Below are 17004 nucleotides of genomic sequence, written 5' to 3'. Positions count from 1 at the left end.
CCAGGGACCAGGGTTCAATTCCAGCCTGTGTGGGTTTCCTCTGAGCACTCCAGTTTCCTCCCACAGTCCAAAGACGCGTGGGTTAGATTGATTGGCCATGATAAACTACACCCCCTTGGTGTCAGGGGCATTAGCAGGGTAAGTACATGGGGTTGCAGTGGTGGGGCCTGGGTGGGATTATTTTTGGTGCAGGTTTGATGGGCTGAATGGCCTCCTACTGCAATGTAGGGATTCGATGATTTAAAGACACTGTCACTGACTACTGCAGTTCCACAATCTACCAATCTTTACTGAGTTTTTTGGAACCCATAGCTGGGTTCACCCCCACTGCCCCCCTCCCATCCCCACCCCCCCCACGCCTGTCTATCTGGTATTGGAGATGACCTGCCATAGGCAGGATCTTCCAGTCCCACTGAAGGCACTGGCACCCTCAATGGCTCACTGGCTGTGCCACTGGGAAAGCCGCAGGCCAGTGTGGGGTGGTGGGGGTGCAGCAGACAATCCCAGATCTTATCTTGAGCAAGCGGCTAGCACTGGGGCATCGTTTGTTCACTTCTTCACCATCACCACGGGTATCAGCTGATGTGTTGAATAGAAAAATTTCATCCTTTATTCCATTAATTTGTGGTTGATTTGTAGAAATGAAGATCCGATCAAAGTTGTATGTTTATGGGGACGCAGATAGCACAGTGGAATTGAAACTGAATGGCTCTTGTTTTTATGTGAACATGTTAGCGGATTTGTCTGAACTTCAGTGAGAAAGAGATGAATTTAATCATTCAATTTTATTTCCTAGGCTTTAAGCAGTAATAATGCACAGTAATTAATAGTATCCAGAATGTGGGACACTGGCACAAATAAAATGGCAACAAAAGGATGACGGAGATAGTTACTATTTTGAAATCTCCTTTGAAAGGATGGGAAAGATTATCTGTTCCTTCTTTACCTGGTGCCGTGGTTGGAAAAAAATTGCCTGTTTAAATTTTGTCTTACAGCTTCCATCTGCTACCCTCTCCCTGGCAATACTTTCCTCAGGTATTGGAGGAACGTTTCAGTACGGATACAATGTATCGGTCATTAACGCTCCCACTATGGTAAGTCCCAGCTTTAGTGTATTTTCATCCTGCACAGATATTAAATCCGGCTTCTGTCTGGAACTGCTGCTTAGTTAGACTCTGCCATCAGCACCCGATCAGCTTGGTCACAAACGTGAGCCCTTTATTCATTAACAGCAACTTTCCAGGTGGCGAGTCGACCGAGTGAGAAACAGCAAGGGTCCATCACACGTTGCTGCAACATCGAATGTTACAGCTCTTTATGTGCCCCTAGTTCAGTGGGCAGTTGGGCAATTCCTGGTAGCTGTCTACTACCTTAACAAGTTCCTCCCGAGATCACCATCACATCCTGAATATCTGATCAAATTTTCCAGTTATTGAATGATGCTCACGAACAGGAATCCTGGCTGAATATTTATTGTAAGAAGTCCCACAACACCAGGTTAAAGTCCAACAGGTTTATTTGGTAGCAAAAGCCACTAGCTTTTGGAGCGCTGCTCTGACATCTGTCCTATATCTCTCACCCCTCAATTTAAAGTTATGTCCCCTCATGCTAGCCATCTCCATCTGAGGAAAAAGGCTCTCACTGTCCATCCTTTTGCTGTAAAAAGTCTGACAACACCAGGTTTCGGTCCAACCGATTTATTTGATAGTAAACTCACTAGCTTTCGGGTTAGCCCCTTCGTCAGGTGAATGGAGAGTTCTGGCCTCAGACAGAGCATATAAAGCACAGACAGTTTACAGATTACTGATTAGAATGTGAATCTTTACACCTAACCTGCTGTTCAAGTCTTGAAGTGGCTGACAATGTGAGTGGAAGGAGCACTGATCACAGGTTAAAGAGATGTGTATTGTCTCCAGACAGTACAGTAAGTGAGGTTTTGCAAACCCAGGCAAGTCACGGGGGTTACAGATAGTGTGACATGAACCCAAGATCCCTGTTGAGACCGTCCTCATGTGTGCGGAACTTGGCTATCAGTCTCTGTTCAGCGACTCTGCGCTGTCGTGTGTCGTGAAGGCAGAGTCTCTGCTGTGCAGAGTCGCTGAGCAGAGACTGATAGCCAAGTTCCGCACACATGAGGACGGTCTCAACAGGGATCTTGGGTTCATGTCGCACTACCTGTAACCCCCGTGACTTGCCTGGGTTTGTAAAACCTCACTTACTGTACTGTCTGGAGACAATACACATCTCTTTAACCTGTGATCAGTGCTCCTTCCACTCACATTGTCGGCCACTTTAGGACTTGAACAGCAGGTTAGGTGTGAACGTTCACATTCTAATCAGTAATCTGTAAACTGTCTGTGCTTTATATGCTCTGTCTGAGGCCAGAACTCTCCATTCACCTGACGAAGGGGCTAACCCGAAAGCTAGTGAATTTACTATCAAATAAATCGGTTGGACTGAAACCTGGTGTTGTCAGACTTCTTACTGTGTTTACCCCAGTCCAACGCCGGCATCTCCACATCATGACTACTATCGACATCCTTTTGCTCCCATCCTTCACTTTTTTGCCTAAACATTTGGGCTCCAAAAGTTGACCTTTTCATGGGGAAGGCCTCATCAGTCACCTTGGCAGATGTTAAAACAGAATTTCCTGGATTTCCTTCCCCCTCCCCCGATGAAGGGATCTTGAGTTTTTCTCTTTTTTGACTTGGTGACATTGCTTTTTTTATTTAAAGTTTATTTATTCATTGGTGTCACAAGTAGGCTTACATTAACACTGCAATGAAGTTATCGTCAAAATCCCCGAATCACCGCACTCTGTTGGGGTACACTGAGGGAGAATTTAGTGTGGCCAATGCATCTAGCCAGCATGTCTTTCGGACTTGTGGGAGGAAACCTGAGCATCCAGAGGAAACCCACGCAGACACGGGGAGAATGTGCAGACTCTGCACAGACATTGACCCAAAGTGGGGATCGAACCAGGGTCCCTGGTGCTGTGAGGCAGTAGTGTTAACCCACTGTACCATCATGCCACCCTTGAGGTGGGATGGAGCGTGTGAGACAGGCTGCTTGGGATAGGCTGGATGGACGGCTGGTGGGGAGTCTTTCTCTGCCCATCAATGATCATATGGCATTACTTTGAAGGACAGTGGAGTAGCTCTGACAATATTAAAGCTATGATGCTGTTACATTAAATACAGTGAAAAGTATTTCTGATTGAAAGAACTAAATCCTTTCGATGGATGACACGGGACAAAGTTTATAAAGAGCTCAGAGTTAGCATTAGTGTTGGGCTGAACCATTTGATCGATTTCTCCTCTGCATTGCTGGTGTATGTTAATGGTGTGCGGTGACGGATCGTGTTCCTACTGTTTGTATTGTGTCAAATCTCCAGTATGTACAGAAATTCATTAATGAGACGTGGGCGATTCGATACGGCAGTGATGTGGACAGAGATCTGCTGAGACTTCTGTGGTCCGTTATCGTTTCGGCGTTTACCCTGGGTGGCTTCCTGGGGGCATGGCTAGGAGGACCCCTGGCAATCAAATTGGGTCGGTAAGTCTCTGTATGTTGTCTGTCTCTGATTCCACGGCACAGCTGAAGCGAATGGACTTTTGAATGGCTTGCTGTGTTTTATGGCCTGTCATAGAGGGGAATGAGGATATTGAATCTGATGATCATAATGAATGGTGGAGCAGGTTCGAAGGGCTGAATAGCCTACTGCTGCTTCTAGTTTCTATGTTGCTATGTGACAGGACTGGAATATTCCACCCTTGGTGTTGCAGCACGCACTGTGTGGGGAGCCACTGGTCAAAACTTGCACATCACTTCATATTGTGTGGGTCACCGGACATACCCTCTGTTCACCAAGAGGTGGCAGCAACATTGTCGGGGGCTAGCAGCACATATACACACCTAAAATAGAATAGACTTGCTTTGAAGTTACCCAGTGATCTTTACTGTTGGTGTTTTGGATTGGAAAAATTAAATAAAATTTCTGAGTTAATTCCTCGTAAGTCCTGCATGATCGGGCCTCTGAAAAATGGGCATAAAAATAGAAACTAGAAGCAGGAGCAGGCCATTCAGCCCCTCGAGCCTACTCCGCCATTCATCTTCCTCATGGCTGATCATCAAATTCAATATCCTGATCCCCCCGTCCCTCCCCATATCCCTCGATCCCTTTAGCCCCGAGAGCTGGAGCTAATTTCTTGAAATCACACAACATTTTGGCGCCAACTACTTTCTGTGGGACTGAATTCCACACATTCACCACTCTCTGGGTGAAGAAATTTCTCCTCACCTCAGTTCTAAAAGGTTTACCCCTTCTCCTCAAACTATGATCCCTAGTTCTGGATTCTGAATTTACCGTCTCAGCCTGTTAGAATTTTATAAGTTTCTATGAGATTCCCTCTCACCCTTTTCAACTCCAGTGAATATAATCCTGACTTAGTCTCTCCTCATATGACAGACCTGCCATCCCAGGAATCAGCCTGGTAAACCTTCACTGAAATCCCTCTATAGCAAAGACATCCTTCCTCAGATAAGGACATCAAAACTGCACACAATACTCCAGGTGTTGCCTCACCAATACCCTATACAATTGCCGTAAAACATCCCTATTCTAATACTGAAGTCCTCTTGCTATGAAGGCCAACGTACCCTTTGCCTTCTTTATTGCCTGCCGCACCTACGCACTTACTTTCAGCGACTGATGGATAAGGACAACAAGGTTACATTGAATATCCATCTCTCTCAATTTACACCCATTCAAATAATAATCCACCTTCCTACTTTTGCTAATGAAATGGACAACCTTACATTTATCCACATTATACTGCATCTGCCATGCACATGCCCACACACTCAGCCTGTCCAAAATGGAGCTCCTCTGCATCCTCCTCACAGCTCACCCTCCCACCCAATTTTGTAACATCTGTAAATCTGTGAGGGATCTCTTTGGGACCATAATTTTATTAGTTTTAAGATAGCCATGCAGAATGATAGACCTGGCCCAAGAGTTAAAATTCTAAATTGGGGCAAGGCCAGTTTTGATGGTATCAGGCAGGAACTTTCTAAAGTTAATTGGGGGAGTCTGTGGGAAGGCAAGGGGATGACTGGTAAGTGGGAAGCTTTCAAAAGTGTGTTAACCAGGGTTCAGGGTAAACACATTCCTCCTAGAGTGAAGGGCAAGGCAGGTAGAAGTAGGGATCCTTGGATGACTTGGGATATTGAGGCTCTGGTCAAGAAGAAGAAGGAGGTACACGACATGCATAGCCAGCTGGGATCAAGTGGATCCCTTGAAGAGTATAGAGGGTGAAGGAGTAGAGCTAAGAGAGAAATCAGGCCTGTTTCTATGCTGTAAACCTCTGTGACTCGATCTGAAAATATACATTCAGTTCCCTCTTCCAAATCATTGATATATGTATGTTAGTTCAGATCCCTGCAGAACCCTATTAGTCACTGTCTGCCAATCGGAACAAGACAGATATTAGGCTCACTGGTCTATAGTTCTCAGCTTTTTTGCTACCTGCCGTTTTAATTACTGGGCTTACATTAGCTTCCCTTCAATCTGGGAAACAGAACCAATAAATATCTGCATATACCATTTTTTTGTGACTTTCCACCAATGATCTGCCAGCAGAATAAATTGCTGGGACTCGCAGCTACATTTGCAGATTGAATCCAGATTGTATCTGGATTTGATGGAATTAGTGATATACTGAACCCCTGAACCATCACTGTCACACCACACTGTCCCAACGTGCAATGCTGCAGATGATACGATTTCCTTTGGTTTTATTTGCGGTTCTGTTTCTCTCCTGAGAACTTCAAAGCCTACAATTTATAGTCCTTAAATTTAAAAGGTATATAACCTGCTGGAGGAGCGGGGCCAACAGCACCTTCTCAGAGCAATGGGACTGGACAACAAGTGGGGTCCACAGCTTTTAAAAAAAAAAGATCTTTCAAACATGATCAAAAATCACAGAATCAGTGTGGTGAAAACACAACCCGGCTGATTCAGTCACTGTTCATCAACAGATGAGAACAGGACACACATGCCTCCGTCGTGTGCCGCAGCCTACTCTGGGGCTGAGTCAGTACCAGTAGCTATCAGAGCCCTGTCCCTCCAGGTTGTGCATTGTATTGAGTGCTATTCAGTGCCTAATGTTCTGACAAATGCAGTTTACTTCTGTGTTTCAGGAAAAGGACACTGCTAATCGTCAACATCCTTGTCCTGGTTGGATCTGCCTTGATGGGAGCGAGTAATCCTGCTGGCCTGTTTGAACTATTAATAGTCGGCAGGTTTCTTGTGGGACTACATTCTGGTATGGGGAAGCCTTGGCAATGTTTCCGTAGGTTACAGGAGAATTCAGCAGCAGCAGTGGGCAGGATTTTGTGGCTGCCCCCCCACCCCATGTCACTGCACAAAGCCCTTTGCAGGAATGGACGATAAAGGGGTCTTATTCAGCAACCGGGGGGGGCACTGAGTGAAATGCCAACATGCTCCCTTTTGCAAAGCATGGAGCTCTCTGCTGCGGCAAATCCAGGTTTCTCACTCGCTCACGGGTTTTAAGACTTTCTGCTTGGCTAATGCACCTAAAGGACTAATAAATGCAGGGTTTATTAAAATAAACAGGAGCTCAAACTTTACCGTGTAAGAAACCCTTGTAGTTGAGCGAGAAATTCTGGGAACTTTTAGAATTGGGTCACCATGTCGCAATAAAGACAGGAATTACAGGAGGTGAGTGAAAGTCAGAGTGACCCATTCTGTGTTTGTGTTCTTTATCACAGGCAGCATCCTTCAGAGACTTTACAAATAATAAAATGCCCTTTGTATGGATTCTAATGGCTGGGCAGTTTTTGTGTTAGTTTCACCTCTCCTCGGAAAACCTCAGCGGTCTGGTGTACAAGTTGCTTCATGTGCTGAGCGGTCCCATTCTACCCAATGTTTCCTCTGACTTCCTACCCGAATGAGGAAAGATCATCTTCACATCCTGCGCTTGTACACTGATGGTTTTAAGGACAAATGTACAAGATTGTGTAGCCATTTGGAGTGGGGGAGTTCTTAAATACAGTCACTTGACTGTGACGTATTAGCTGAAAACAGCCAGAATGGGATTCCGATAGTTAACCAAAGTTCCTGGGCTGACTTCCCTTCTTTCTGTCGTTACTCCTATTAAAAATAACTGCAAAGTATCACCTCTTGAATCAATTCCTGATCTCCCCCAGTATACTGGAGAGGCTGGTCAAATATCTGTGCAATGGAAATGGTGGCCGCGATTCTCCCAAAACCACTGAATTGGTGGGAAAACTGCTCTAGATCCCGACTGTTTTGTCAGTTCAGCTTCTCACCCGAATCCCCACACTCTGTGCACTGCAGAGGTCCCAATCGTGAATCTCATTAAGAGCCCAGTGGGGTTGGGGTTGGGGGGGGGGGGGGGGGGGGGGGTGCAGTGTGGGGGGGTGGTGTGGGTATTCATGCTGGACTCTGACAGTTCTGGCGCTCTGCGCATGTGCAGTGGCCCCGATCTGTCAGATCCCCTGTTTGCTGGCCGGCCCAGGACCCCCACAGTGCTGCCCCCCCCACCCCCACCCCCACAGCTCCCCTCCGCAGCCTGTTCGCGACCCCTGCAGCAATTCCCAGGCCACCCCTGACACCCACCTCCCCCCCCCCCCCCCACCCCACCATCGCAGAGTGCCCCGATGTACAGCCCACCCCCTCCAGCAGTAGCAACCCCCCTCACCCCGGCAGACCCTCGCCCCCCCTCCCGCTGATCCCCCTGGGGTCAGACCTCCCACCGGGAGGCCAGTGCACCCCCACCCAGCCCATCCCAACCGCTGCCCTGCCTCCATCCCTGACCTATCCTGTCCTCAGAGCGGCAGTGGAAACCCCCAACCGCCCTCCCCACTGAGTGCCCGATGGCCCTGCCCACAATGGTCCCCACCCCATTGGCACTACCTGATCGATGCCTGATGGGCAGTGCCAAGGTGCTCCCTGGACATGAGCACTTTGCCCCTTGGGCAGTGGCAAGCGCACAGGCTGGCAGTGCCAGGGTGCCCATGCCCAGGGGGCATCACCCCCCCCCCCCCGCTGCACGACCCCTTGGGGGCCCCCCCGATTGTTCCCCCCTTCATTCCAGCGGGGTTTCCCGCTAGTTCCCTGAACGAGGAGGGGGCTAGTCTGAACCCCTCCTGGTGGGGTGGGAGATCCAATCGGGATCTGAAAGTTCCTGATAATTAGATTGAAAACATCTTTAAAATACATTTTAAAATGACTTACCCGCCTTCCCCCCCGGTTTCCAGCGTGGTGTGACCGGTGACTGTTTGCCGGCTCTGGGAGATGCACCCAAATCCAGATACAAGATCAGCGACGTGCATCTCCCACCTCGACCTGCCAGAGAAGTTACGGGTCGCGATGGGAGAACCGCGGTCAGCGTGTGTGTTCGTTGTCTGCCTCTTACTCCATTCCACTAACTTTGGAACTCCTGTCAATCCAACGGAGATCCGAAACTTGGAAAGTGAAAAATTCTCCCGCGGACCTGAACCCTACCCATCGACGTTGCCAGTGGGCTGTGTTGGTCTGCAGTACACAGTAAACCCTGAGCTGGATGTCAGTGCGATGAATGAACCCGGGTCGTTGTCGACTGTTTAGAGATTGCACGGTGTACAATCAGAGGCACCGCATTCTAACCATTTCCCTTTTCCATTCAACTCTTCTTTACAGGAGTCACCCTGTGTGTACAGCCCATGTATTTGGGAGAAATTGCACCCAAGGCTCTGAGGGGGGCAGTAACTATGAGCACGTCAGTGTTCATAACTGCAGGAATTCTAATTGGGCAGGTGATAGGACAGAGGTAAGACAGAAACAGTGTCTGCACTTGCTCACCATTCATTCTAATGAGTAAAAAACATTTGCCTGGCAGGCAAAGCCAGTAGCACACATTAATATCACCCAGAATGGACTGTCCAACATCATTAATTTACCCTATCGCTGCAGGATTCCTTATAAAGCTCATAATGTTTTAACAACACGTAGCATGTATATAATTTAACAAGTTTAATAACCTGAGAAAGGAACGTCTGAACCCGGCAGAGAGGTTTGGCAGTGTTAAAACTTTAACGTTATCTCAGAACACAAAATGAGCTTCTTTTAAGCCCAGTACACTGAAGGTCCTCTTTGCTATTTTATACTTTGAGGAGATTGAAGTATCTGATTGAGTGTTTTATAATGTAACTGTTTGTCTACCTGCTGTATTGAAACAGTCTACTGGTTTTCAACCTTAACAACTGTCCAGTTGAATAGTCAGCCCACTTCTCAAAGAGCAGAGACTGTGGGGGGGTTTACAGTCAGCGGGGCCCTGCCCCCAGCTCCCTCCCCACACGGAGAACTCACAAACTGCTCCGTGCTTCTTCACCTGTGAAACATGTCTGTATGAATAATTACCCTGTTGAAATCCTAGCTTGGTAAATAAGATGGTAAATGTTGTGTCACAAGGAATTTGCCGTCACTTTATACAATTAACCAACACCATTCAATGTGTGCTTTCTCACTCCTTCCTGAAAGTGATCTCCTCAAATCCACTCACTCAATATCATCTCCTCCGATCTGCTCACAGTGACTCCTTCACTCACTTTCAGCAAATCCTCCTAGGCTTTCTCAATAATCCAGGTCTAGAACCATAGAATCTCTACAGTGCAGAAGAAGGCCATTTGTCCCACCGAATCCGCACCAACTCTCTGACACAGCAATTATCCAGGCCCTCTCCCTGTAATCCCACATATTTATCCCACCACTCCCCCTAACCCACACATCTTGGGACACTGAGGGGCAATTTAGCATGGCCAATCCACCTAACTTGCACATCTTTTGATTGTGGGAGGAAACCGGAGCACCCGGAGGAAACCCACGCAGACACGAGGAGAATGTGCAAACTCCACTCAGACAGTGACCCAAGGCTGGGACTGATTTGGGGTCCCTCGCGCTGTGAGGCAGCAGTGCTAACCACTGTGTCACTGTGCTGCCCTGCACTGGATAATCTATTTAAACACAATACACTTCCCTCATTCATTCACTTAATGAGAACCCATTAGATGCAAACACTCAGTGAGTTATTCTGAGATCCACTTTCTCAATAAGATCCCTGAGGCTGAACTCAAATGAATGGAAACACTCAGACCATTTCCTGAATGAGATTTCCCTCTCCCGTCACACATGAAATCTCTCAGAAACCTTCTCTCTGAGAGATTCCTCAGATTCACTCCTCTTAAAGACAGCTCGTCAAACACAATGACCAGAACTTTCCAGTGGGAAATTCCAGTCCCGCTAACAGCGCACCCTTGCTGCAGGTTTCAGGAAACCCCGTTGACAATGGTGGGACCAGAAGCTGATCACTGGGCAGTGACCAATGTGGTGGGCTGTGTAAATCCCACCATAGTCACCGTTTGGGATTTCTTTTTAAAGTAAATACTAAGGTTAGTAGTTTTCTAATGATGTGATTTATGCAGAAACTTGTCTCAAAAGGATTCATTTCCTGGGACAGCTCCATAGTAAGTGATGCTGCCACAGCTAGGCAAGAGATATTTAAAATTCCCTCCTATAATTATTGCTTATTATCATCCTCCACCCCACAAGTCTTTGTGTTTGACGGATAATTCTTGGTCATTTCTGCTATCTCTACCACAATTCCACACTCCTTCCCTCCCACTCCTTTCAATATTCCAACGTGACCATCTCCACCACCACACCCTGGTCCACCGCTCCATCACCTCGAATACCTGCCCTACTCCCGCTTGGTGTTAGAATCCCTCTCCTTCCACCTGTCAGAGCCCAAAACAGCTTCTGGGTGAGGCAGGGATCTAGTTGCATTTCTCCCTCCCCTGTGTACAGTGCCTGCTGCTCGCAGCGTGGTTGCCTCAACATTACGGGGAGACCAAAGTTAGATTAAGGGTTAAACATCTCTGCTCTGCCTGTAGGAATGAAGTTCCCATCAGCGGGAAGGGTTGGAAGGGCCAGCAAATATGCTCCCTCCTTTCAGATCAGCATCAAACAACCTCTCGGGGTGAACCGGGTCCGTGCACTCACAACTATAGATTAGTAACTGAGAATGAGCAGAACTGAATCCATGGGTGAGCTTGATTCACATGCAGAGGACAGAAACCGATTCTCATCTCTATAGACTGTAACAGTGTACAGTCCACACTGTTACAGACACTTACCAGCTACCTCCACCCTGTGCCATTAGTCCCCTCCTCCCACCAAGGCCCTTGGAAAGGAGGCCCCGTTATTCAGCCATGATAGAATGGCGAAGCAGACTCGATGGCCCGAGTGGCCTAATTCTGCTCCTATGTCTTATGGTCTTACTCTGATGACTTTTGCTAACCTTTCCGGTCTCCAGACAAAGTCAACCTTTGGCCCATTGTCGATTGGATGAACATTTGAATTGCTCACCAAATGTCCGCCCCCTCCCCCCTGCTGGAAAAGAGTCAAATGGGGGTCACGAGTTCAGAGGATTGGTCGGGTAAAGGTACGGATAGGGTGGGGGGGGTTGCCTGAGTGGGATGCTGTATCGGGGAGTCGGTGAAGCTCAATGGGCGAGAGGCCTCCTTCCACACTGTGGGGGTTCTATGATTCTAGGCCTGTTCCACTTTCCAAAGAATTCGCTCTTTTAAAAAATGTGTAGCTGTTCCGTCAACAGCAAAATGCAGGGAGGAGTCAGCCTGGGACTGACTGAATAGCTTCACCATTTGTGTCAGTCGGCAGAGCAGTTAGTCCGTCAGTCATGACTGCGAGGAAGAGCCTGGAATGTCAGTTTAACCTGACACTCAGAGACACTACCCTCTTTTGCTGACATCTTTACTTTGCAACCAAAGATGCACCTTTCGAATTGGTTCAGAGTTAGAATCGGTGCAGAAGGAGGCCATTCAGCCCATCAAATCTGTACTGACTCTCCTTACCCAGGCTCACAACACCCCACCCTATCCCCGTACGTTTATCATGGCTAATCCACCTAACCTGCAGATCTTTGGAGTGTGGGAGAAAACCGGAGCACACGGAGGAAACCCACGCAGACGTGAGGACAACAGGTTTAGGAGGAGGCTATTCTCTTTGGTTCTGAGTAGAGAGAAATGTTTTGGAAGTCACTCATTTTGGGGTTTCTTGTCATTCACTGGCCTGTTCCAAGACTGCCCCTGACTGGGGGGGATCACTTGGCAGTATGTGACAGCCCACTCGCTGGTGTACTATGGAATGGTTCTATTCCTGTGTTCCCGAGCCTCATTCATCTGCCTAAATATTGGGTGAGAAAGGGATAGACGATGGACCCTGAAAAATCCACGTTTCTTTCTGGAGGTTGCTGCCAGGATGAAAAACAACAGCGGAAAACTTGTGCAAACCTAGCCATGTTTCTTTGCAGTGTTTAAAATTTGGGAGGGTAGTTAGAGAGAAATCACTTGTTTTGGTGGGGGTGTAGGCGGGTGGTGGGGGCGGGTGTTGGGGTTGCCTACAAAAAAGGGACGTAACCTTTGAGATATAATTAGAGTTTGATCATTCAAGGACAATGTTCACTTTGCACAGTGGAAACCTGCCACGCTCTTCCACAAGAGATTGGTGAGGTTTGGTGTGGTGAAAATGATGGACTTTTCTTAGGCAAACCTTTTGGGGCTAATGGAATTAAAGTGGGTAGATGGAATTAAAGTACAGACCAGCCATGATTTAATTGTATAGCAGATCTGGCTTGAGGAGCTGAATGGCCTATTCCTCTTCCCAGCTACGTCCATTAGGTTTGTTTTAAGTATTAACCCTCCAGGAAGTTGCCTGCTGCACCCTCGGGTTTTAATTAATTGTCACTCACAGCCATGGAGGACATCTGATGTTTCCTTACATAACCATCCCCAATAACCCTGTCTTATTCCGATGTATCTCTTTACTTTGTAACCAGGTGATTAAGATGCACCTTTCAAATTGGTTCAGAGTGAGAATTGGTGCAGAAAGAGGCCATTCAACCCATCAAATCTGTACTGACCCTCCTTACCCAGGCTCACAACACCCCACCCTATCCCCGTACGTTTATCATGGCTAATCCACCTAACCTACAGATCTTTGGAGTGTGGGAGAAAACCGGAGCACACGGAGGAAACCCACGCAGACATGAGGACAACGTGCAGACTCCACACAGACAGTGACCCAAAGCCAACAAATTGAACCTGGGTTCCTGCCGCTGTGAGGCAGCATTGTGCCATCTTACGGACCCAAAACCTTCACTTGGTTTCTCTTTCTACAGATGCTGCCAGACCCGCTGAGATTTTCCAGCATCTTTTTCCTTCTCTCCCTCTTGGTTTGGGAACTGGTTCTTTAGATTGGAAAATCGTGTGTGCCTCTAAACTATTAAAGAAACTTGAGAGAGAGGAAAGCCAAAGGAATTGTGGACCAGTTGGCCTCCCATTCCAACGCCGGCATCTCCACATCATGGCCTCCATTTGTTGTCAGGAAATGGCTGAAAGTCAGTCATTAAAAATCGGATGACTGCGAAACTGAAACTTCAGCCAAAAGTGTCAGCACGGATTTGCCAGACTAGGTCAAATTGACAAATCTAATTTCTAATTAAACACGGGACTGTGGAATTGTAAACACCTTACTTATCTGGACTGCCAAAAGGCATTTATAAAATTGCTCATCAGTGACGGTTAAATAAAAGTTAATGCTGATAAAATGGAAGGCAAATTAAGTTAGGAAGGTAATGGAGACAATATGTAGGCTTTGGAATTGACAGAATGTGTCTAGCAATGTTCAATAGGGTGAGTATTGGAGCCACAGGCATTAACTGTGTGTAGATTTAGATGATAGAATTCAAAGTTTGCTGGTGACACAAGGAGTGGTGGAATTGTAAACAGTATAGATTCAAATGGTAAGTTACAAAGTTGTTACTAGACTAAGTAAATGGACCAAAGTGTGGCAAATGGATTTCCATTTAGGTGAGCGTGAGGTCATCCATTTTGGACCCAAAAAACGGGTAGAACAGAATCCATTCCAGGTGGTGAAAAGCTTGAATTAAGGGAGGTCCAAAGAGGCTTGGGGGATGCTAGCCGTACAGATTGTTTCAAGTGTTGTTAACTGGCACTGAGAATGGGCAGAAAGATTAGGGCTGGAATTTTATGATTGTAGATTGGGCACGCGATCGATCCAGCTGAATGTTCACACGTGGTCAAATTACGTCAGGTGGACTTCCTGACATCATCGCGCACGCGCACGGTTTCGAGATGGGTGGGCACACGTCCAATTTGTGTGTGGTCCTGCCTTCAATCTAAAATCCAATTTAAATTAATCAAGCACCGATTGACTGTAATTTTATGTTGCCCATCTGCAGTTATGATTGGCGGGTGGGCCAACTGGCAAGGCAGCCTTTACATTTAACACTGCAACCTCAATCCAGGGCAGGGTGAAAGATCAGGGTTCAAATCAAATGAACAAATTTGAATTGAATTCAAAAGAAAATCGATGAATCCATTGTCGATTGTGGTAAAAACTCAACTGGTTCACTAATGTCCCTTTAGGGAAGGAAATCTGTCGTCCTTAGCTGGTCTGGCCTACATGTGACTCCAGAGCCACACAGCAATGTGGTTAACTCTGAAATACTCTCTCAATAAGGACAATTAGGGACGGACAATAAATGCTGGTCTAGCCAGTGACACCCAACTCCTGTAAAAATCTCTCTTCTGCAAATGGGATTTTGCACCAGGTGATTGTTAAGTTTAAAACTAAAATCAATAATTTTTATCGGTTAAAGTTATTAACGAAAATGAATGAAGGTAGAGGGTTTATGGAGTTAGGTCACAAATCATGGCTGATCTGTGACCTAACTCCACAAACTCTCTCCCTTTCTCACTGAATAGCTTGGAGTTAAATGGTCTCTCGTTCATATACTCCTACTAACACTTGCCAAATATTTGAACATCATTCGACCATAACAAATACTTTCTTTTAGTGTTTTTGTAAGTTAGCATCTCTGGGGCAGACCTCCGGTTGATTGGAGATAGTAACATTTAAGACACAGAATGTATTCAGCTTGGATATATTACATCCTGCTCAGGGACAGGAGTGGAAACCCAGCTGGGAGATATGAATAGGTGACACAGATCCATTCAAATGGTGGACTGAACATTAGCCTGGAGGGAGCAGACAGAGAAGAACACTAGCTCCATGCAGGTGAAATGCTGTCATTAGCTTTGTTGTTGAAGGGACCCAGGGCTCAGAGAAGTACTGGGAGCCATTGGTAACTCTGTGCTGCTAGGAACTGGGGCTTAGAGAAGCCTGGGAATTATTGATAACTCTGTGCTGCCAGGAGCTGGGGCTTAGAGAAGCCTGGGAATTATTGATAACTCTGTGCTGCTAGGAGCTGGGGCTTAGAGAAGCCCGGGAATTATTGATAACTCTGTGCTGCTAGGAGCTGGGGCTTAGAGAAGCCTGGGAATTATTGATAACTCTGTGCTGCCAGGAGCTGGGGCTTAGAGAAGCCTGGGAATTATTGATAACTCTGTGCTGCTAGGAGCTGGGGCTTAGAGAAGCCCGGGAATTATTGATAACTCTGTGCTGCTAGGAACTGGGGCTTAGAGAAGCCCGGGAATTATTGATAACTCTGTGCTGCTAGGAGCTGGGGCTTAGAGAAGCCTGGGAATTATTGATAACTCTGTGCTGCCAGGAACTGGGGCTTAGAGAAGCCCGGGAATTATTGATAACTCTGTGCTGCCAGGAACTGGGGCTTAGAGAAGCCTGGGAATTATTGATAACTCTGTGCTGCCAGGAGCTGGGGCTTAGAGAAGCCTGGGAATTATTGATAACTCTGTGCTGCTAGGAGCTGGGGCTTAGAGAAGCCCGGGAATTATTGATAACTCTGTGCTGCTAGGAACTGGGGCTTAGAGAAGCCCGGGAATTATTGATAACTCTGTGCTGCTAGGAGCTGGGGCTTAGAGAAGCCTAGGAATTATTGATAACTCTGTGCTGCTAGGAGCTGGGGCTTAGAGAAGCCCGGGAATTATTGATAACTCTGTGCTGCTAGGAGCTGGGGCTTAGAGAAGCCTGGGAATTATTGATAACTCTGTGCTGCTAAGAGCTGGGGCTTAGAGAAGCCCGGGAATTATTGATAACTCTGTGCTGCTAGGAGCTGGGGCTTAGAGAAGCCTGGGAATTATTGATAACTCTGTGCTGCTAGGAGCTGGGGCTTAGAGAAGCCCGGGAATTATTGATAACTCTGTGCTGCTAAGAGCTGGGGCTTAGAGAAGCCCGGGAATTATTGATAACTCTGTGCTGCTAGGAGCTGGGGCTTAGAGAAGCCTGGGAATTATTGATAACTCTGTGCTGCTAGGAGCTGGGGTTTAGGGAAGCCTGGGAATTATTGATAACTCTGTGCTGCTAGGAGCTGGGGTTTAGGGAAGCCCGGGAGCAATATTTGCTCGGTGTAACTGGGAGATTGGACCCAGTGAAGCTGGCTGTTGGGCCGCAGGGAGAAGTCCCGAAGCAGTAAGTGATGGCAGCGTGGCTGAGAAGCGAATTTAGATGCTGGAGTGTATCCTGACCATCACATTAGGGGGTGGTAGGGGATACAGTCTGGGGAATCTGTCAGCCCAGATGGAGAAAGCTGGAGCTGGGAGCAGATTTGTGGGAGATCAGGAATAGTGTCCCTTATGGGTGAGGATTGTACCGAAGGAAGCAGAGTGGAGGAGAATGGCTGTTGGTTGGGGAATATTAGCTCTTGGAAGAAGAGGAGTGGATATTCCTGCTCACCTCCCCCCCCATCTGAATCCATATTCTTTAGCCTCTGAAGACATGATGGTGCATTCCAGTTTAACCTGGTCTAACTCTCCCACATGGATTAGGTTCCTTTGGGAATAAAGTTTCACCTACGAGCGTTGCTGGTGATCCTGAAAATGAACAAAGTATCTCCAAAATCCAAACCTCCGATGGATTCTACTGTGTCTCCATGAGGCAGCTGACTCAAACATCTTCATATG

The 17004-nt window shown here is 47.1% G+C and overlaps 1 protein-coding gene across 1 annotated transcript in view; it reads left to right on the top strand.

Annotated features, from left to right (window-relative positions):
• Positions 1-17004, top strand: part of slc2a11b (solute carrier family 2 member 11b) — a 55407-nt gene that overhangs the window by 21169 nt on the left and 17234 nt on the right. Inside the window, exons 2-5 of the mRNA XM_080208712.1 lie at positions 996-1094; positions 3395-3555; positions 6202-6326; positions 8726-8855. Of these exons, the coding sequence (XP_080064838.1) occupies positions 996-1094; positions 3395-3555; positions 6202-6326; positions 8726-8855 (515 nt within the window). The remainder of the gene's footprint in view (positions 1-995; positions 1095-3394; positions 3556-6201; positions 6327-8725; positions 8856-17004) is intronic.

Source organism: Carcharhinus amblyrhynchos, chromosome 20 (genome assembly GCF_965287045.1).
Source record: "Carcharhinus amblyrhynchos chromosome 20, sCarAmb.v2.hapA, whole genome shotgun sequence".
Taxonomy (NCBI): Eukaryota; Metazoa; Chordata; class Chondrichthyes; order Carcharhiniformes; family Carcharhinidae; genus Carcharhinus; species Carcharhinus amblyrhynchos.
The sequence above is the reverse complement of the archived record's forward strand: the minus strand, read 5'-3'. Positions and strand labels throughout refer to the sequence as shown.